Here is a 20,959-nt window from a genome sequence, read left to right as displayed (position 1 = left end):
CAGAGTTATGTCAAATGTCATTTTTTTAAAAAAATGCTGATTTTAGCCTTGCATATTATTTGTTTTGTTTATATATTTATAAAGTTTTATTTATTTATTTATTTGAAAGAGTGATGGGGAAGCAGGGAAGCAGACAGAGAGCGCGAGATCTTTTATTTGCTGATTTAATGCTCACATTTGGGGCTGGACCAGTCTGAAGCCAAGAGCCAGAAGCTCTGTCTGGGGCTCCCGTGTGGAGGGCAGGAACTATAAGTATTTGAGCCATTACTGCTTCTTGCAGGGTTTGCATGGACAGGAAGCTGGCAGTGGAGGCAGTGGGGACTCCCATCCGGGCACTCTGCTACAGGATGAGGATGTTCTGGGTGGCATCGGAAGTGTGCTCATTCTGGAAGCCCGGCCCGGGCATCTGGGTGTCAGCAAAGCCCCCGTGAGGATTGCCCTCGCGTGCTTGGGAGCCACGCGCGTCGTCAGCACCCAGCCCAGCGGTATGCAGTTCTTCATGTGCGTTCTTCCCCAAGCCTGCCAGGGAGCTCCCAGGGGACCCATGCAATGACCCAGAGGCCACCCATACCTCAGGGTGGGCCTGGTAATTAGGATGAGAGTGAGCCGGTGCTGATGCACATATACCAAAGACCGTCGCTCAGCTGGCATGTGCAAAAGTATGGTCTTTAGTCCATGGCAGGCAACTTCCTTGATGTGTTCCACTTCCTGCTCTTAGAGAATTGAAGTGACTGCACAACACATTGTCCCCAGGGAGCTGTCAGCAGTCCCAGCCTTCAGCACTGGGCAGGGAGCAGGTTCCTCGTGTGGGCCGTGCTGGAGGGGCCTCATTCAGCCCAACATGGAAGTGGTCACTCAGCCCTCAGGTGGTCTCTGAGCTTTCCACCGTCCTCATTCTCCAGTGATGGCATTTCTGAAAGATCACCGAGGACACTGAGACTTCGACACTGAAATGCCCAAGTGGCTTGGAGTCGCAAGAGCAGGCTGTGACAGCCATGTCAGTCAGCCTGCAGGCCCTGCCCTCCACACATGGTGCTGGGCATCAGCTCAGGGAGGTTGCTTTGGGAGGGATCTTCAGCTATGCTGTTGGGGAACTCTTCATTGTCAGCCGAAAACCAGGTATTTTCTTTATGTCTCAGTTGGCCATTGCATTTGCTTTTTGCTGTATAACCAAGTACCCCCAGACTCAGTCGTTCAAAGTGACAACAGCAAGCACTCACTGGTCCCTGATACTACAGGCTGGGCCTGGCTTGGTGGGCACGGCTCCTCTGTGCTGCACACAGCCTCTTCAGGGCTTCCCCCAGCGTGCCTCCCCCTGGGGACCCAGCAGCTGGGAGAGGGTCTGGGGGCGATAGAGCAGAAGGTTCCAAAGTCCCGAGTTGTCGCTTCTGCCATGTCCACTTGGTCAACGCATGTGGCAGAGCTGGCCCAGAAGCAGGGGGCAGAGACGGAGCCTCAGGAGTGGGGCTCACAAGGGAGGTGGGGGTGCAGTGGGGTGGGGGCAGGCTGTTGATGCCCACCTTTGAAAGCGAAGCCCTGCACTGCCCTTCTCTCTTCCTCCTTCTCTCCTCCTCTCCACTCCCCTTCTTTCCCTTTGTCTCTCCTACCACACCCCTATCACATTCATCATAACACATCCATATATATTTCTTTTAAAATGTAAAGATTAATCTTTTCCTCTGATGACTCTTTGGACTTTATTGATACTTTCCTAGTGATATTTGGGAGTCAGAGAGAGAGAAGGGGAGAGGAGAGAAAAAGAGAAAACACTGTCCTGTCCACTGGTGTGCTCTCCAAATGCCTGCAACATTTGGGACTGGCCCTGGCCAAAGCCCAGAGCTGGGAACTCCTCCCAGGTCCCCCATGTGGCTGGCTGGAACCCAGCAGTTTGCCCTCTAGGGTCTGTGTTAGCAGGAAGCCAGTGAGGACTTGGAACCCACCAGGTGAACCAGTGTGACTTGTATCTTTCCGGCCAAATGCTTGCCCCCTAGTGGTGAATTTGTGTTGTGCATTTCATTATTTAGTCTTCCCTTACTAGAACGCTTAGTAGAGGTTTTGCTTTCGTCCATTTTTCCAAGGTGGATGCTTACTACTGATTGGAATGAATAAGTGAATGAAAACATATGTTAGAATTATCAAGAAGCATTTTGTCCAGATAAAGTATCATTTCATGTCAGGCAAATATTTCCAAGTAAAACAAAGTAACTATCTTTAGCTATTCCACTTTTGAGTTTGTTTCCTTGGTCAGCACCCCATTTCTCAGCGCCCCCATGTTTACCAGCTTATGCTGTATAGTTATATTTTTAGACTACATTTCTATATGACATATTTCTACAATTAATGTTATACTTTGCTATAGGATTTCACTGTACAAACACATAGCTGCATATATTCGTTAAAAGAATCAGATATCCCCGTGTTCACTTTTTTTTTTTATCAAACCAACTTAAGGGAAATATATAGGCTTATTAAAAGTTGAACTAGCCCTTCTAGAATGTCATTTGCAGCCCTCCGTCACTGACTTCTCCCTTTCCTGTCCTGGTGACCAGGCGTGCGGGGACGAGGCTGTGTGTGTCATTATGTGTGCGTCAGTCAAGTACAGCATCCGGGGTCCTGCCCTCATCCCGAGGATGAAGACCAAGCATCGCATCTACTACATCACCCTCTTCTCCATCGTCCTCCTGGGCCTCCTAGCCACGGGCATGTTCCAGTTCTGGCCGCACTCCATCGAGTCCTCCAGCGACGGGAGTGTGGGGAAGCGCAGTGTGCGGGACGTGCCCGTGGTCAGGCTGCCGGCTGACAGCCCCATCCCCGAGCGGGGCGACCTCAGTTGCAGAATGCACACGTGCTTTGACGTCTACCGCTGTGGCTTCAACCCCAAGAACAAGATCAAGGTGTACATTTATTCTCTGAAGAAGTACGTGGATGACCTCGGCGTCGCGGTCAGCCACACCATCTCCCGCGAGTACAACGAGCTGCTCACCGCCATCTCGGACAGCGACTACTACACCGACGACATCAGCCGCGCCTGCCTCTTCGTGCCCTCCATCGACATGCTGAACCAGACCCCGCTCCGCATCAAGGAGACGGCGCAGGCGTTGGCCCAGCTGCCCAGGTCGCTAGCCCCAGGGCTCCCCAGGGGTCCTTCCGGGAGCCAAGGGAAGGAGAGAGAGAAACATGTTCTCTCTCCCCTGTGAGCCGGCTCCTTGACGGGCCATGCAGAGCAGTCCCCCAACTCCAGCTGTACCGCCTGTGTCGGGGCAGTCACAGCTGCTTAGGAATTACACACTTAGGACGGCTCAGCTTCCCCTAGTTTTCCTGCAGCATGTAAGCATGCCCGTCTATCACTTACATAGCAGCCGTGCACTGCAGGCTGTCTATACATATAGGTAAGCCCAAGGAGGAATTCCATAGCCCTGCACGTGAGGAATACCATTGTGAAGAACTGATTTTCCTTATTTGAGAGGAAGGGCCTCTGTCTGAGGATCCACATCCCAAATGCCGGCAGCAGCAGGGATTAGCAGCCAGGAGCTCAGTCCTGGCCTCCCCCACAGGCGACAGGAAACCAATTTCTTGTGCCATTAGTGCTGCCTCCCAGGGTCTGCATTAGCAGGAACCTGGGATTGGGAGCCGGAGTGGGGAGCCAAACGGACGCACCATACTATGAGATGCCGATGTCTTAACTGATAGACCAAATGCCTGCTCCCATCGTTAACTGTTGTGACATCACTTTTCAATCATTTTTCTATTAAAAATATGTTTTTGTACATATGCATAGCTAAACTTTTTTTTCTTAAGGATGAGATCACACAGCACATTCTTGTTGGCCTTTTTTCCCCCCTTCTTCTTCTTCTTAATGGAGCAGGAATATATTTCCAAATATTTACTGTTTTCTTAATCATAATTTTCAGGGTTCTATAGTGCTCCACTCTGTGGATAGTCCATAGTATATGTAGCCGGCTTTGCATTGTATGTTTGCTTATTGTCAACTCTGTAACCAACTGGCAAGCATTGAAGCAGCTTTCAGAACTCTTAGGTGCCATGTTATAGCAGACAGGTTTGGGAACACGCCCATCTGTTTTCTTTGCCAAGGAGACAGTCTCATGCCCGATCCATTGCTGGGACTAGGGGATGTGCTATGTGCCGTGGCTCAGTGCCCCTGTCGGGTGCTGGCAGGGTCTTGGCTGTTTTCTGTCTGGTCATGGTCTGTACTCACACGTGGCTTCTCCCATGGGCTTCATGTCCTTACAGGTGGGACCGAGGCACCAATCACCTGTTGTTCAACATGCTGCCTGGAGGTCCCCCGGATTACAACACGGCCCTGGACGTGCCCAGGGACAGGTAAGTGCGTCTGTGTGCCCTGGGGGTGGGGAGGTGGTGCGGGTGGTCTCCGGGGAGCAGGTGGATGCAGCTCCTCTAAGCCAAGGGGGACACACATCCCTGGGAGTAGAACGGCACAGGTATTTCCATAAGACCCACATCAGTTGAGACCTGCTCGAGTGTGTTGGGGGAAACTGGCTACAGTGGATGTCTTTGTACAGTCTCTAAAAAACAAAAAAAAGTCTATTTTCTAAGCTTGGGTTCTGGGTGTCAGAGGCCATGTTTGTGATGGGCTTATGTCGGTTCCCTCTGCCTTTGGGCTCCCTTGCTAAAAGTAGCCCTGTGGGTTGGGGAGGGACGAGGCTGTGAATGTGTGGCAGAAAGGCCTGAAGCCCACAACTTAGGGCCAGGGACGGCGTGCCCTGCTGGCCTGTGCTCTCTGCCGTGGCAGGCCCACCTCACCCCTGCCCCCTCACCTTCCTCCACTCTTGTTTTCTTTCCCTCCCCTGTAGACTCTCCCAAACAGGCAGCCAGTGCACATCTATGTTCCCTTGCCCTGGACATCTGCCCGTTGTGCTCAACTCAGCCCCTGTGGCCTGAAGCTCATGGAGAGCTCTGGAATGTGGGGCTAAGATACTCCTCTCAGTGCCCGAATCCAGGCCTGGAGGAAAGGAGAGGGTTCGGGCCCTGTAAGTGTCCTGGTTAGTATTTAAGGCTTAGGAGCTTACCTGTGAGCTCATTTATCCTTGGTCTCATTTAAGTTGACACTTAACTCTTGCAGCCGTTGTTACTGAGAGAGGTTAGCAGCTGTCGGAAGCTAAGGGGCCATTTATGGAAATCCGCACTCAGGACTGCTTTCCCCTAGAAGGTTAAATCGACATCTTTTTGGCTCTAAGCGATGATCTCGAGCCAATTTTGAGTTTCTGTCTGGAAATAAAACTAACTGCGAAGAGTGACCCTCGGCTTTGGTGCAGAAACCCCTTTGGACGATAGGGGGCAGCCCCGCCACGCGAAGCCGGCAGAAGCCAAGGGGGTTCGCTCCAGCATGGGGCTCCCACGCCAGGATGGGGCTCCGCGTGCATGGCGCTGTGCCTCTGATTGTTCAGGGGGAAGGAAACTGATTTCATGAAAACAGACGGAGGACGGGAGCCGTGGGTGAGGCAGCATCCTCGCCTCTTGGCGCTTCTTGGCAAAAGGGCTGTTCTGCTAGGGAACATTTCACTTTATGCTGGCAGTTTGATAGCTGCAAGTGTGATGGAGCTGGATGCTATTTTTTTTTTTTTTATCAAGCACATGTGTCCGACACGGTTTTATTTCACTGCAGGAAGGTATCAAGCAGGCAAGGGAAAGTTTGTGTGCTTGCTGGTGCCTCCGGGCTAGGGGTCGTGGTTTTTCCCATCCTGGTGTTTATATAAAGTGATTACGGGCGACCTACAGCATAAGGCACATCAACGCCGTGGCCCCGCTCTGTCTTCCCACGCAAGACACTTCCCTGTGTGAGTCGCAGAGGCCTTCTGGGTGAGGTAAGGAGCAGTAGATTGGATCCTTCAGTTTTCATATCCTTGGTCCTTGCTCTGGACTTCAGAGAACGCAAAAACCAGAAATATAGAATAGTTTGTAGCCAGGGCTGCCTGTCACCGGTGGGCTAGATGAGCCCGCCTTGAGAGCTGACTAATCAAAAGGTGGGAGTAATAGTTGGAGAATTATTTTGCTTCAGGAAATGCACAGGGCTAGACCGAGGGAAGTGTCCACTCAGTGGCTGAACCTGAAAATTTAAAATCCAGACTGTTGCAGCAGCCAGGTGACTGACTGGGTCAGGGACGTGGAACTGGCAATGTCCATGTGTATGTTCCTGAATCCAAGAACTCCCAGGACCCCGAAACACTTCCGCTCCCCAGGATTTTGGCTAAGCGATACCGGGCATGTGTTCCCTTTTCATGGCATCCACTACTTTGTTTATCTTTAGGTTTATCAAATCTTCTACCTACACAGACAAAAGGATTTTCTTTGAACAGTTTGTAAATATATGGAGAAAAAATGCAAAGCTCTGTGTTCAGCCCCATCAAGTCCAGCTGATTGGCAGAATGCTTCAAAAAAGTGGCCAAAAATGGAATTAAAATGGAAGTTTAGAGCAAAAAAAATTGAAATCCATGCATCCTTGGGATCTGCAAAAAAAAACAAAAATCATGGAAAGCATAATGCTATGAAAAAATACATGGTTTTCAAAATTTCTGACAGTAAAATAAGCTTACCTGTTCATTTCCTTTTCCATGAACTTTTGGAAGTGCCTGTGTAATAAGCAAGAGAAGAGCTGGGAAAATACGCATAGAGGGCTGGAGTTGGGCTGAGGCAGGGACGGGGAAGGCCGGCGGCGACAGAGAGCCCCCCCGGGTCAGAAGACCTGGCTGAACGTGCCGCAGAACTCTTCCAGGGACAACAGTTGGCTCGTCACACTAATACTTGTTTTAAAGAATATTTATTCATTTTTTTAAATTGGAAAGGCAGATTTCACAGACGACACAGAAAGAGAAAGATTTTCCATCCACTGGTTCACTCCTTAAACGACTGTAATGGCCGGAGCTAAGCCAATCTGAAGCCAGGAACTTCTTTCAGGTCTCCCACATGGGTGCAGGATCCCAAGGACTCGTCCTTGACTGCTTTCCCAGGCCACAAGCAGGGAGCTGGATGGGAAGTGGAGCAGCCAAGACTTGAAGTAATGCCCAAATGGGATTCTAGTGTTCGCAAGAGGAGGATTAGCCGATTGAGTCACCACGTTGGGCCCTGCACTAATGCTTTTTTAGCTCCAGGTTTTCTATGCAGTCTCCTGTAGCTTTGGAATGGATCCTCAGCTTTGGGGCCACGTAAAGGGAAAATGGAACATGCTCAGAAATTTCACCTTTTGGGACCCAGCATGGTAGCTTAGTGGCTAATGTCTTTGCCTTGCATGTGCTGGGATCCCATATGGATGCCGGATCTAATCCTAGCTGCACTACTTCCCATCCTGCTCCCTGCCTGTGACCTGGTAAAGCAGTTGAGGATGGCCCAAAGCCCTGGGGACCCTGCATTCATGTGGGAGACCCAGAGGAAGCTCCTGGCTCCTGGTTTCGGACTGGCTCAGCTCTGGCCATTGCAGCCACTTGGGCAGTGAGTTAATAAATGGAAGCTCTTCCTCCCTGTCTCTCCTCTTCTCCTCCTCTCTGACTTTCCAATGAAAATAAATAAGTTTGTAAAAAGAATGGTTTGCAAAAAAGTGGAGATTAAAAAAAAAAAGAAAAATTTACCTTTCAGTCCATGTAAAGTGTGTTCTATAAAGTGAGTGGTGTTCAGACTGTTTCCTGTACTCTGTGGATAAGGCAACCTTGGCTGGATGCAGTGACTAGAGCAGAATTCTAGTCAGGGCTATTGCTGGTGAGGCCGGGTTGACCAGTTGTCATTTCTGAGATCACACGTGTTTAGTGGTTCCAGGTCCTATGCTTTTCTGCCATTGGTCTCTCCCTCTGATCTCCCAGAACTGATGTGCAGGTTGGGGCTACGGGGATGGAAGGACAGTACCTGCTGGCGTGGGGGACACCTGGGTCCCTTTTCTTCACACATGCTCTCCCCCTTTTCTGGGGCTGTGATACAACAGCCTAATCCTCCGTGACTCGGGCTGCTCTGGGCTGCCTGGGTGCCTGTGTGCTGGAGCCATGTCTGCTGAGCACAGGCCACGGTCTGCTTGCCATCATGCTTGTGGAGCCTGCCCAAGTTCAGAGCTGCATGCTAATCAGGAAAAACAAGACCGTATGTTGGTACTGAGGATCACCATTACACTCTGCAGAGCAGACTGGCAGCTGGAGAGAATCGTAGCCACCACGTTACCTCACTCACCAGTGCTTGGTTTCACTAAGCAAAAACAAGCAGTGTAGGATTTCCAGGGATAGCCTAAAAGTCTTTGAACCTAAACTGGTCATGTTCGAAGGGAATGCAGGTTGTCATCAGGGTGAGGAGAGGATTGGTAGCAATCAGCATTACAGAAAATGTGATTTTTCGGTTCTGACATCTTGGCTCTGACCGTGCAGTGCCTGCAACTGGTGAAACCCCACTTGGTGAAACCCCACCCTACAAAGTGATTCTGAGGGCTCAGGGGCAAAAGCACGAAAAGTCAGGGTGGTACACACCTGCCCCTTTTCTCTGGTGGAGTGTCACAGTGGGACCCGCCGGGTCCAGCTAGAGCAGTGCTGTTCCTGCTTTCCAGTTAGGGAGGAGAAAAGCTCCTGCAGGTGAGGGCCCCCTGACGAACGGCTCTGGGTGGGGATCAGAGGGCCAGCGGGCCACATGTCCTGTGGGCTGTGGGGCCTTCTGGCCACTGCTGCTTTCCGTAGTTGCTGTCCCCTCAAGGGCCAGCAGGTAGGTGGGAAATGACTGCTCGTGCCAGTCTTCCCAAGCTCCTGTTGGCTCCTGTCCCGGTAACTGGGCTCAGGATAAAGTGTGGTTTTGTGAGGAGGTGCAGGTGAGTAGCATCTGCAATTTACAGAGGGTGACCTTGGAGCAAGGCGTCTTTTACACAATGGAAAATGAGCCCAGACAGGGTGGAACCCTGCAAGGCCTGTGGTTCCGGGATAGGAAACTCCGAGTGTAGGGAGTGGGGGTGCGTGCCACGAACGTCAGCCAGCAAGCATATTCAGCTGGGTCGTTCCCGTCTGTTTTCTGCAGAGTGGGTCTCTTTTTGGTTTATTGTTTGAAACAGTCTGTTTCTTTCAGAGCCCTGCTGGCCGGCGGTGGCTTTTCCACGTGGACCTACAGACAGGGCTACGACGTCAGCATTCCCGTCTACAGTCCGCTGTCGGCCGAGGTGGATCTGCCCGACAAAGGTCCCGGGTAAGCACGGCCGGCTGTGGCTCTTCCTGAACCTGCAAGCCACCGTGAGGTTTGTGTGTTATGCCTGTTATGGCAGTGAGAGAATGTCGGTGGCAGGCCGGGGTCCTTGGGTCTGCCATCTGTCCCAGCCAAGCCCACTGGCTTGTTACTCCTACAGCTTTCTCTGCCTTAGGACATTCCCAGTGCCCTCTCTCTCAAGTTTTCCAAGCCGGGAATCTACCTGGCATCCTTTCACTCCTTCCTCTCCTCCACTTTCTGCATGAAGATGATATGTCTCGTTGGCTCTGCATCCAGAACATTCCTCAGGTCAGCCTGCTCCCTGTCTCTGCAGCTACCTCAGACCAGGCTGCTGTCCTCTCTGCCCTGGACCGCCGAGAGGGCTTCCTGTTTCCCTTCCTGCCTCTAGTCGGATCCCTGACTTCACAGCACCCTTACGGTAAAGCGCAGACTTCTCAGTGTCTCCACTGCATTTTCTGTCTTGTGGCTGGGACCAACTTGTGAAGCATCTTTTACCCATTCGTCTACAACTTTTGTAATTCAGATCACAGATAAAGCCCAGAGAGATTCTTTTTTCCTTCCACCCTTCAGCAAGTGGTCAGTGAACTTGTTGTTTAGCTCATCTTCCTGGAGTTTGTGCCTTTAGAGCACACCTAGGGTTGACTTATATTTATTATTTACTGAGATCCACTAATATACCACAAAAACCACTCTTAGAGTGTACATTCAGTGTTTGTTTAGTATCCTATGAAGTTGTGTAATTATCAATACTGCTAATTATTGAACATTTCCATCAATCCAAAATAAATCCAAACAACAAAGTTTTGAAAAATCTTGTAGTGAACATCATGTGTACTGCTCCCAAGATTCCGCTCTTGGCATTTTACTTATCCTAGCTTTCTGTGATCCATTTTAAGTCTTCCTCTCTTCTTACTCACTATGAAGTTGGACATGGTCTTAGTCTGTTTTCTGTTACTGTAAGTTAATACCCTAGACAGAACGATTCCCAAAGAAGCATGGGCATTCAGCTCTTGGCTCTGCGGGCTGGGAGGTCCAAGGCTGGGAAGCCATGTCTGGTGAGGTCCTTCTTGCCGTGGGGGCTCTGCCTAGTCTCTCAGGAAGCACAGTCCTATTAAGAGGGGGCCCTTCCTCCTAAGGTCTTGTTAGTGTTCGTGACCTCTCCTGGGTCCCACCGGCAAAGACCAAAGTTAGATTAGGTTGCTATTCATTGTGTTATCTTACACAATGGGAAATAAATTTGAGCATGAATTTTGGTGGGTGCGTCAATCCCTAGCAGATACTGATTTTGTTTTTAGCAGTAGTAATATTCATGCTGAAGTAGGACCAAAAATGGGCCTATACTAATTTTTTTTCTTAGATTTTCATGTTGTGTAATTCTCATAGAGAATCCTTAGACTGAAAAAAAAAAAAATAGTTCAGGCCTTGTTTTCAGGTTCTGTTTCCGTAAGTTAAGGGAGGGTGAAATGGGTGAGCCCAGCCAGTACCTTTTGGGGCAGTAGAAGTGTTTGCCCTGTGGCCAGGACCTTCATTTATGTAGCATGAGATGTAAAAAATTATGCCCAGTAGGGAAAAGAATTTTCTGCTTCTGTGAGCATTTAATGAAGTTTAAATGTGTGCTAAAGAATTTTTTTTTTGAGTTTTTCTTTTTTTTTCCTCTGAGAGTTCTGGAAATTTTAAATTCAGTTCAGGTCAGTTTGAACCTTTAGGGAAGGCCTTTTGGACCAAGGCTTTGGCTAGCCTGTCAGATCTCGGTGGGAGGAGCGCAGTGAATTTGTCTCCAGGAGATCTTGGCCATGTACCGATTTTTAAAATTTATTTATAGATTCCTTTTGCTTATTTGAAGGAGAAGGAGTCAGATCTTCCATCCGTTTACCCACACCCTAAATGCCATCTGTGCCCAGAGCCAGGCAAGGACAAAACCAGGAACTTGATTGGGCAGGAACCCAACCACTTGAGCTGCCAACCACCTGCTGCCTCCCAGGGTGGGTGGCAGGAAACCGGGGTCTTGTGTAGAGCTGGGACTCAAATGGAAGTACTGGGCTACAGGAAGTGGGCGCTCTGGCTACTGGGCCAAATGCTCACCCTAGCCGTTTCAGATGGCCAGGGCAAGAGACTGCACAGGAGAGCGTCCCCAAGACCAGTCTCAGCCTTTGTGATCTGCCAGGAGGCCTCGGAGGACTCAGCATGGAACTGTACTCATAGCTGTGATTTATCACAGCAGGTGCATGCAAAACAGCGACAGAAAGGGAATAGAACCGTGGGGTGAGAGCCAGGGAAGCCAGGCGCCAGTTGGTTGCCAGGTGGCTTCTTACTGCGCAGTCACCCAGGGCATGCTTCATTTCCTCAGCAACAAGTTGTGACAGCTGTGAGATGTCCTCCCAGAGCGTCACAGCCTCCGGGCCTGGGGCCTTTCCGGGGAGCTGATTGCATTGTCTGTGACTGCCTGGCACACACTTGGAGCAGAACTCCAGACTCCCAGAAGCAAAGTGTGGGGTGGTCACGTCAGGTTGAACAATTGGAGCACAGTGAGCCACTCTTTTCCTGTCCTGGGATGGTAGAAAGCCTCCCCAAGTTCAAATTCTTCAGGGCTGGCTGGAGGCCACCCTCCCAAGCAGGCCTTCCAAAGGACAGCAGTCCAGCTAGCTCAGTTAACTTGTTTCTGGCTGGGTAGTCCCTGACTGAGGAATTCAGGTCTGTAAGTCAGCAGTGCCAGGCTGAGAATCCCAGGACCGGGTGGAGAGTGGCCACGAGGAGGCGCTGTCTGCCCCCGGGCTCCCTGTGGACTCAGTCTCTGCAAGGACTGGTCTAATCTCTGCTCTCTAAACTAGCCCTCTTGGGTTGCTTAGGACTCTCAGTTTCTTTCAGATTTAGCGCCAGGAAGAAAATCCTGGAAAGATCTGGTGAAAGCAAAGTGAAGGATTTGTGAGAATCAGTTGTGAACAATCTGCTTGGTTGGGGGCACGTTGCTAGTTAATTCACCCTAAGTTGTCAGACGAAACAGAAGCTCTTTCATGCCATAAGCTCAGGTTTCCCTGTCTGTAAGATCATGTAGCCTCAGTGACCGGGTAAGAGCATCCACTCTGAGTTCTCCCTCTCCTGGTCTTTGGTGCATGGCCACTCCGTTTCCCTGCCAGTGTGCAGCTGGGCCATGCATCCTGGGCTGACTTAGGAGACCTCTCCCTTCCTGACACCCTCACCCCTCACGGGCCCCATCCGCACCCTCCAGTGCTGCTCCCACTGAGAGTTGCTTTATAAGGGAATTCCCACATCTCTCAAGGGCAACCCCAGAGAGCCTTGTTTTTATTTTGATTTGAAATCTCCCCCAGGACATTTGGGAAGCTGAGCTTGGCTATTGATAGCTTCTTCTCACAGCTGGGCTGGCCTCAGCTGGAATTCCTGTCTTTTTCCTCCTATGGAGAACTAAGCTGGGACTTTACTAGCGTTCTGTAGAGAAAGACTGCAGATTTCTCAGCACAGTTTTACTGGGAGGAAGCATCAAAGTCAAGGGCTGGTCATTTTAAGGTTGTCAAAGAAAAAACAGTCCACCATAGTTTGCTTAGAACAGATGTGGGCACACTCCCTTGGGCGAGCCAGCCTGCTAGCTGGGGGGTGGGCGGGGGGTGGGGGACGCCCTGCAGACCCTTGCTGGAGTCTGCATGTTGGTGTTGGACATGAAGTCATGGTGGAGAAGGACCCTGTTATCCTGGTAACTGAGTCTCTGAAACAGAACTCTGTTTCTTAACAGTGAAATCTAATCCCCAGAGCCTTTCTTTACTCAAGAGTTTCCTTGACATTTCTTTGACCACACGTTCAGGTCTGGATTTACTTCTGCATCTGCGTAAATAGACATCGCTCCGCGACTATGTGTATTGAAAACCGTGCATTCGTATTGGTTGCTCCAAGGCCGCTCCACACCGCAGGGGCCTTCTGGTGTTTTTCCATATTTGTCACTCCTGTCTCTGTGAGCAATCTGGCCTCTATTAGTCTCAGTATCTTCATGTGTTTGGTCAACCCGCTCCTGTTATCAAACTTGTATTGGCATCACTACTCTGGCACCACATCCAGGCCCTCATCACACCCACCCGACTCTGCCCACTCTACCCACCCCTGCACTGATATCTCCTCTCTCTTCTTAGGTTACCACCCTGGGATTATACTGCCACCGTTACCATCTTCCTTATAACTTGGACACCCTTGTTGGCTGGCCCCAGCTCTCACTCTATTCTGGGCTGCCCAGACCTCATCCTAACCTCACAGGCTTCTGGCATCAGGGGCAGGAGTGCCACGGCTGCGTACCCCCACTCCCAGCATGGGAGCCTTCCTCTTCCTGCAAGAGCTTTGATGCCCTGGCCTGGCCACTTCTCTGCTCCTCCTGTAACAGAAGGGCTGCCCCTCAGTTTCAGCAGTCCATGTGTGCCATCTCTTCCCGCACCCCCTCCACCGCAGACGTGCCCTCTGTTCTCCTTGGAGCCCTGCTGTGTGGACACCTGCTCCACCCTTCTTGAGTGCCTGCATATCTGCTCTTGTTCTGGATACCCACAGAGTGCTTGCTTTGTTCTTTCACTCGACTTGCTTAGCTGGAAAGACTCCTAACTAGCAGCTTCCAGTGCCCCGTGACATCAGAGAATCAGGCTTTATTGGTTGGAAGAACCTTTAGGGATCATTTAGCTTGAACGTGACGCGTGACTTCTCACCATAACTTTTCTTTTTTTTTTTTTTTTAAAGATTTATTATTATTGGAAAGCCAGATATACAGAGAGGAAGATCTTCCATCCGATGTTTCACTCCCCAAGTGAGCCGCAACGGGCCAATGTGCCAATCCAAAGCCGGGAACCTGGAACCTCTTCCAGGTCTCCCACGCGGGTGCAGGGTCCCAAAGCTTTGGGCCGTCCTCGACTGCTTTCCCAGGCCACAAGCAGGGAGCTGGATGGGAAGTGGAGCTGCCGGGATTAGAACCGGCGCCCATATGGGATTTTGGGGCTTTCAAGGCGAGGACTTTAGCCTCTAGGCCACGCCGCCGGGCCCTCACCATAACTTTTCAATGAAAACTTCCCTGCTGCAGAGTGACGATTCGTCTGCTCCCTCACTGAGGGCTTCTCCACTTTCAGATAGCAGTCCTTGTTTCAGCTGGGATCCCCGCCTGCTTGTGGTTTTGACACTGAATCTTTCTCTTGCTTGACAGACAAGTCCAAGTAGATAGATAATTTCCATGGAGATGGTGTTCCCTCTGCGACTGTGACCTTGCCATCACTACGTATTCCCTCTGAATGTGATCGCTTTTACAGAAATGATTGAGGCTCGGGGCTGGGTGTAGCATCCTGGAGTTGGCTTCAGAGTCTGGAAGGAATACTTTTGGTCCTAACTATTTGACACATTGGGAGAAATTGTAATTTCAAAGGAAACTGATTAGGGAAAAACAACCTTCTATAGAGGTGATGGTTATTCCCCTGTATCTTTCTTTCTCTACTCGCTCTTGTGCCTGGATCTCAGCTTCCACCCATGGCATTCGGGAGGACATGGTCTGCACTTAACACTGCTAGCACTGGTGATGTTGAGCCCGGAAATAAGGCCAGTGTGGCTGAGGGATGGAATTTCTCATTTCATTTCATTCGAACCAGTTGAAATACAGATGGCCTCATATGGCCAACTGCCATTGGACCCAGATGCTCCAGAGAATCTGCCATTTTCATTGTGTCCTATCTGTGATGGGGGGAATACCCTTTGGCAGTTAGTACAGCTGAATAAAGAAGTTGCTGGGGGCACAGCACTGTAGCCTAGCCACTGAAGTCCTCATCTTGCACACGCTGGGATCCCATGTGGGTGCCGGTTCTAATCCTGGTGGCCCTGCTTCCCATCCAGCTCCCTGCTTGTATGTCCTGGGAAAGCAGCAGACGATGGCCCAAAGTCTTGGGACCCTGTACCTGCATGTGGGGGACCTGGAAAGAAGCTCCTGGCTCCTGGCTTCAGATTGGTTCAGCTCTGGCCATTGTGGCCACTTGGGGAGTAGATCATCAGACGCAAGATCTTCCTCTCTGTCTGTCATCCTCTCTGTATATCTGACTTTCCAATAAAAATAATAAATCTTTTTTCAAAAAAGCTGCTGGAAGACACAGTGGAGAGGATTGATAAGAGCAGTCTGGCTGTGCCGTGTGTTGCTCTGTTCTCCAGAGTTTGTGGAGCTGATCTGGCGGGCAAAGCAGGTGCAGCCTCTTCCGTCATTGCTTTCTGGGCCTTACACCTACAGCTCAACCCAGAGCAGCAGCAGATGAGCTGCCCAATTAGAGTAATTATTCTGTGTGGGTAAGGTAGTCTCCTTTGGACCAGAGCTTCCAAGTGAGTCTAAGAAATGAAGGAGAAGTAACCCCTTCTCTCCCTTCCTCCCAAAAGCACAGGGAGGGAGGGAAGCTTGCAAACTATCTTAGCTTCTAGGCTCACTGTGCCTGGTGTCATTGCCTATGAGAAATGTGGCACCGACCTTGCCCTGGCCTGTAGCAGCTGCCGTGGCAGCTTGAGCTGGCTGTAATTGAGTTCAGCTCCTCCAACGGAGGGTCCTATTTCTTCTGGGAACCTGCTGAGTGCCCAGTCTGTTCTTGGGTGCTGTTTGCTGGCTCCTTCCCCTGCCTAGCCACTGTGCTCTGTGCCCTCTTTCTCTCAGTGCCCCCTCTCCATCTTGCGAGCGCCTCTCCTTCCAGTAGGGCATTACTTGCTATCTGTTCTGTCTCGGGGTTTAGTCCTGCCAGCAGCCCCAAGGTCACCAAGGGTGAGGCAGATGGCTGGTAGGGGAGAGGGTGGCTTTGGCCGCAAGTACCACCGGAGACAAGCTGGTGAGGAATGTCCGCTTTATTACGCACAGGTTACAGGTTTTAAAGGGTAAGGAAGGGGAGGGGAGGAGGCAGCCTTCTGGCAGACCCCACACCCACCAAAGACACTGTAATTGGCTATATGACAGGTCTATCTCCCTAGATCTTCCGGTGATGTCAGAGGTCATGTTCAGGTATACTCCCCTTGACCTTCTAGCCATGTTGGAGGCCACACTCCATGTGTAGGCCTGAAGGCTGTGCCTCAGGCCAAGGGGAAGGTTAGGTTTAAGCCACGCCCTTCAGGCAGCAGGGCGGGGCTCAGGGTGATTACCCACAGTTCTCCCCAAAATCGTGCCCTCAGATTCAGGCTGGCTAACTTTGCCACCACATGTTTGTCTCTCGTTGCTGTCTCCTCAGCACTTAGTCCCTTCAGGCTCCTCTCTTTGAAGCATCCTTGGAAGCCAGATGTTAAGGCTAGCTCCATGCCTTGGTGAAGATAGTGTTTTACAGTTCTTATTTTCAGCCCCCAGAAGGTCTTCCCACCATGCACGTGACCTTGAGAGTGGGGACTGTTTCTGTGGTTCTTCCGTGGGGCGGGAATGCTGCTTGACAGCTTGCCTTTCAAGTTTCCTTCTTACCCGGATGAAGGCTGCAGCCCACTCTCACTTCCTGTCCAGGTCAGACCCACATGTAAGTGAGCATCGCGTGTTGGAACAGATGCTTAGTGGTGTGGTTAAGCTGCCTCATTCCACCTGGAAGTACCTGGGTTCAAGTCTAACTCTGGCTCCTCACCTTGAGAAGCACAGGTGCTGGCTCATGTCCCTGGGTTCTGGCGTGGCACACCTGGATTGCATTCCCAGCTCCTGGCATCAAACACAGCCCACCCCCCAGCCATGGTGGGCATTTGAGAGCAAAACTGTGGTTGGGATCTTTCTCTCTTCCTCTCTCTCCCTACCTGTCAAATTGATAGAATAATAAAATAGTATTTTATATTTGTTACCAGAAATGCCTGGTGGGTTCTTTCCTCAGCTTAGCATAGAAATAAAAAGCCGGGAATCTGTTGCAGACAGAAAAGTTTATTTGCGAAGGGAGCAGGTGAGCAGGGAAGGGAGAGGGAAGGGAAGCACCTCCAGAAAGGGAGCTGGGAGGTGGGGTGCCTCTCGAAAGAGGAGGGAGAGAGAGACACCAAAGGTTTGAGGAAGGGTCTTGGGATTTTAAGCATTCCCTGACCGCTCCTTGTTGGGCGGGGAACCTACAGGTAAGATGTTGCCCATTGGTGGTCTCTTAATTAGTTAGAAAATGGGTGGGTAGTACTGGTACCGCCCACCTGAAGGTGTGGCCAAGACCTCAGCAGGCCTGGATGGTCTCATATTCATTCCAAAGAATGGGTCATTTTCTCTTTTTCTGTACACACATACACACACGCGTGCGTGCTTTCTAAATTTGGCATATTCTAAACATTTTTATCACAATATTTTCCCAGATAAAATTTTTGTGACTGCATAATATTTTGCTGTGTGAAGGGATTATGCTGTAATTTTTATAGCACACAATATATATTCGGTGTCATACTGTATACTCTGTCCCCTAAAGGTCCTCTTCCTTCCCAAGAAACAAATCAATAGGTGTCAAACTTGGCAAGAAAATATCAATTGCTCTAAGTCTAATGCCCAAGTTTGTCTTTCCTTGATGCCCACGCCAGCTGCCATTTCCCAGTGCCCTGCTTTCTCTCCTGCAGCCCACGGCGGTACTTCCTCCTGTCGTCTCAGATGGCCATCCACCCCGAGTTCAGAGACGACCTGCAGGCCCTGCAGGCCCAGCACGGGGAATCGGTGCTGCTGCTGAACAAGTGCACCAACCTTTCAGAGGGCATCCTTTCCTTCCGGAAGCGCTGCCACAAGCATGAGGTCTTCGACTACCCCCAGGTGCTGCAGGTGCGTAGCATCATGTACCTCCAGGTGCTGCAGGTGCGTAGCATCAAGTACCCCCAGGTGCTGCAGGTGCGTAGCATCAACTACCCCCAGGGGCTGCGGGTGCGTAGCATCAACTACCTCCAGGGGCTGCAGGTGCGTAGCATCAACTACCCCCCCCCCCGCCCCAGGGGCTGCAGGTGCGTAGCATCAACTACCTCCAGGGGCTGCAGGTGCATAGCATCAACTACCTCCAGGGGCTGCAGGTGAGGGTCACTAGAGGCCATCTCCAGGGAGTCAAGCTGACCCCAACAAGGAGTTATCTGGTGGGGAGAAGAGATTGCCTTGCCCTTTTCGGTGTCTGCCATTCTGTGTCTGCCAACTGTCAGTGCTTGTGTGTGTGGCATGTCGTGTTCAGGCTCCTTTCAAACATTCATTATCCTCTAAGCACCCCAGTAGATTCACAACAGCAACAACAACGTATAGACAGAGGAGACACATGTATTTTTGCTTTTACCCCTTCTGTCCATCGGCGGGTCCAGAGAAACTTAGTTCTTTAAGGTGACACCTGGCAGCTCCCAGTATGCCTTTCCTTGGGAGTGAAAGGGCCTGTGTGGCCATCCTGGTGCTTGGGTTTTGGAGTTTTTGCCACCCTTAGCATATGTCACCAGGAGCAGGAATGCCAGCCCTGGAATGAGGTCACAGGCTGGCAGTGCCCCACTGACCTGACTGTGAGCACGGCAATGCCTTCTGGGGTGTTTCATATGCAGGGTGTTTGACATTCCAGAAATGGGGGAGCAGGAAAGAGACTTTTTTTTTTAAAAGATGTATTTATTTTTATTGGAAAGGCGGATATACAGAGAGGAGGAGAGACAGAGAGGAAGATCTTCCGTCCAATGATTCACTCCCCAGTGACTGCAATGGCTGGAGCTGAGCCAGTGCGAAGCCAGGAGCTGTTCCAGGTCTCCCACACGCGAGTGCAGGGTCCCAAAGCTTTGGGCCGTCCTCGACTGTTTTTCCCAGGCCACAAGCAGGGAGCTGGATGGGAAGTGGTGCTGCCGGGATTAGAGCCGGTGTGCATATGGGATCCTGGCACGTGCAAGGCGAGGACTTTAACCACTGTGCTATCACGCTGGGCCCAGGAAAGGAGACTCTTAAGCTTTGTTCCCTAAGTATTTTAAGCACAGGCAGGTTCTAGGAGAAACACCAAGGAGCTGGTGCGGTTTCTTATTTTTGTTTTTGTTTTTCGGTCTCCAGAGAGCTAGCCCATACTGAGATGGTTAACATACTTTCCCTCAAGTGCTGCATCTCCCTCTGGAATGTCTGACTGATAACAGCGGTGATGGGAACAGGGGTATTTATAGTAACCCTTGTCTAGACAGGGAAAATGGCGCTGATCAGCATGCGTGTCCACATGTGGCTGCTGCTTGCACCTGCTCCTGCGGGCGCCGTGACGGGCTCTCTCCCTCTGCTGCTGCCACTTCCTTCTCCCCCACCCAGATAGGTTTGGCATGTCAAGCTCCTCCACAGCTTGTCCGAAGCTCGCTTTTCTCTGGCTGTAAAAGTTAGATTATATGTGTGTGTGTTTTAACCTTTTTTTGTTGTTTTTTCTTTCTTGCCTCCCACGAGGCTGAAACAGGGAGAAACACAATGGCATATGATCAGGGTCTTTCCTTAGGTTTGCCCAGGAGAACTATTTGCACTCCTAATGCAGCTCTCATTTTCCCAAATATTGCCTGTTAGGTGGGTGGCATGCCTGAAGGAAAAATAAGAAAAAGGTTTCAAGATGGTCCTTTTTTGAGATTGGTTGTTTGTAAGTAGAACAAACCTACCTTACTGACTTTTGAAAGGCACCACAGTCATGAAGTCCTGTATGCAGATCACATTGCTAAGTGGCCTGAGGAGGGGAAAGGTGAAGAGAGGCTTGGTATTTTCCCTTTAAAAGGATGGGCATGGAATGTCAGGCTTGGGGGCCATGAAGACCTGCAGAATCATTTGGTCTGGCTCTGCCAAGGCAACAGTTGGCAGGGCTGGAAATGTACTACATCCTTAGCAGCCTAGTTTTTAAGTCATCGTTCTGTATAACCTAAGATGCTGTAAATAGCCAATGGGCCCTTGCAGTACAATGGTTCCCTTGCAGGACAATGGTTCCCTGTCATGGTTTAGAGGGTCCTCTAGCATGTCCCAGACAAATAGCTTCATTTCAAGATAGCAGATGTTAAGTTCTACACTTGGGGCCCGCACATGTGCCTTGGTGTGAGTACAGCACCCATGGCTAAGGGAAGACAGTCTGTGGGAAGGTCTATTGGTTAGCATCCAGAGGAAAACTTGACATTGGCTTCAGGCTTTCTTACCATGCCCGGTGTGTGGTTTTGATAGAACATTGAACACCAAAATGTGGAATGTTACTGCCAGTTAAACTTCTGAAGTTCAGCATGTTGTTGCTGTTTTGTTTGTTGTTTTGTTTTTTTATTTTTCCTTCTTTTTTCAATTTAAAGACAGAGAGAGTGTGTTGTGGTATGTTAGTTCGCTCTCCAACAGCCACTGAAGGCAGACCTTGGGAAGTCAGTCCAGGTCTCCCACGTCGGCGGTGGGGACCTACTGTCTGAGTCACCACTGCTCCCTCCCAGCGTTTGCATTTGCAGGAAGCTGAGCACAGGAGCTGGAGCTGAGACTCAAACTAGGTACTCCAACATGGGATGCGAGTGTTGCCAGTGTGGCATTTGGGTGTCTTAACCAGCGTCTCAGCTCCTAGGCCAAACACCCGCCTCTCTTTTAGCTAAGATGCCCCAGTATTGCTTAGTTTTAACCCTTTGGGGAAGCCCTGTGGTCTGCAGGAATCAGAGTAGATCAGTAAAACTGATTGGTAACCCTCATCTGTTTTTGTATTCCTGCAGGAAGCCACTTTCTGTGTGGTCCTCCGTGGAGCTCGGCTGGGCCAGGCGGCACTGAGTGACGTGTTGCAGGCTGGCTGCATCCCTGTGATTGTTGCGGACTCCTACATCCTGCCTTTCTCCGAAGTCCTCGACTGGAAGAGGTGGGTATTCCCTGCTA

The 20,959-nt window shown here is 50.6% G+C and overlaps 1 protein-coding gene across 1 annotated transcript in view; it reads left to right on the top strand.

Annotated features, from left to right (window-relative positions):
- Positions 1-20,959, top strand: part of EXT2 (exostosin glycosyltransferase 2) — a 142,270-nt gene that overhangs the window by 8,102 nt on the left and 113,209 nt on the right. Inside the window, exons 2-6 of the mRNA XM_058663141.1 lie at positions 2,550-3,115; positions 4,252-4,341; positions 9,061-9,177; positions 17,734-17,929; positions 20,803-20,942. Of these exons, the coding sequence (XP_058519124.1) occupies positions 2,580-3,115; positions 4,252-4,341; positions 9,061-9,177; positions 17,734-17,929; positions 20,803-20,942 (1,079 nt within the window). The 5' untranslated portion in view covers positions 2,550-2,579. The remainder of the gene's footprint in view (positions 1-2,549; positions 3,116-4,251; positions 4,342-9,060; positions 9,178-17,733; positions 17,930-20,802; positions 20,943-20,959) is intronic.

The sequence above is a fragment of the Ochotona princeps genome, chromosome 4 (genome assembly GCF_030435755.1).
Source record: "Ochotona princeps isolate mOchPri1 chromosome 4, mOchPri1.hap1, whole genome shotgun sequence".
Taxonomy (NCBI): Eukaryota; Metazoa; Chordata; class Mammalia; order Lagomorpha; family Ochotonidae; genus Ochotona; species Ochotona princeps.
Note: the sequence above shows the minus strand (reverse complement) of the source record. Positions and strands in the feature narration are given on the sequence as shown.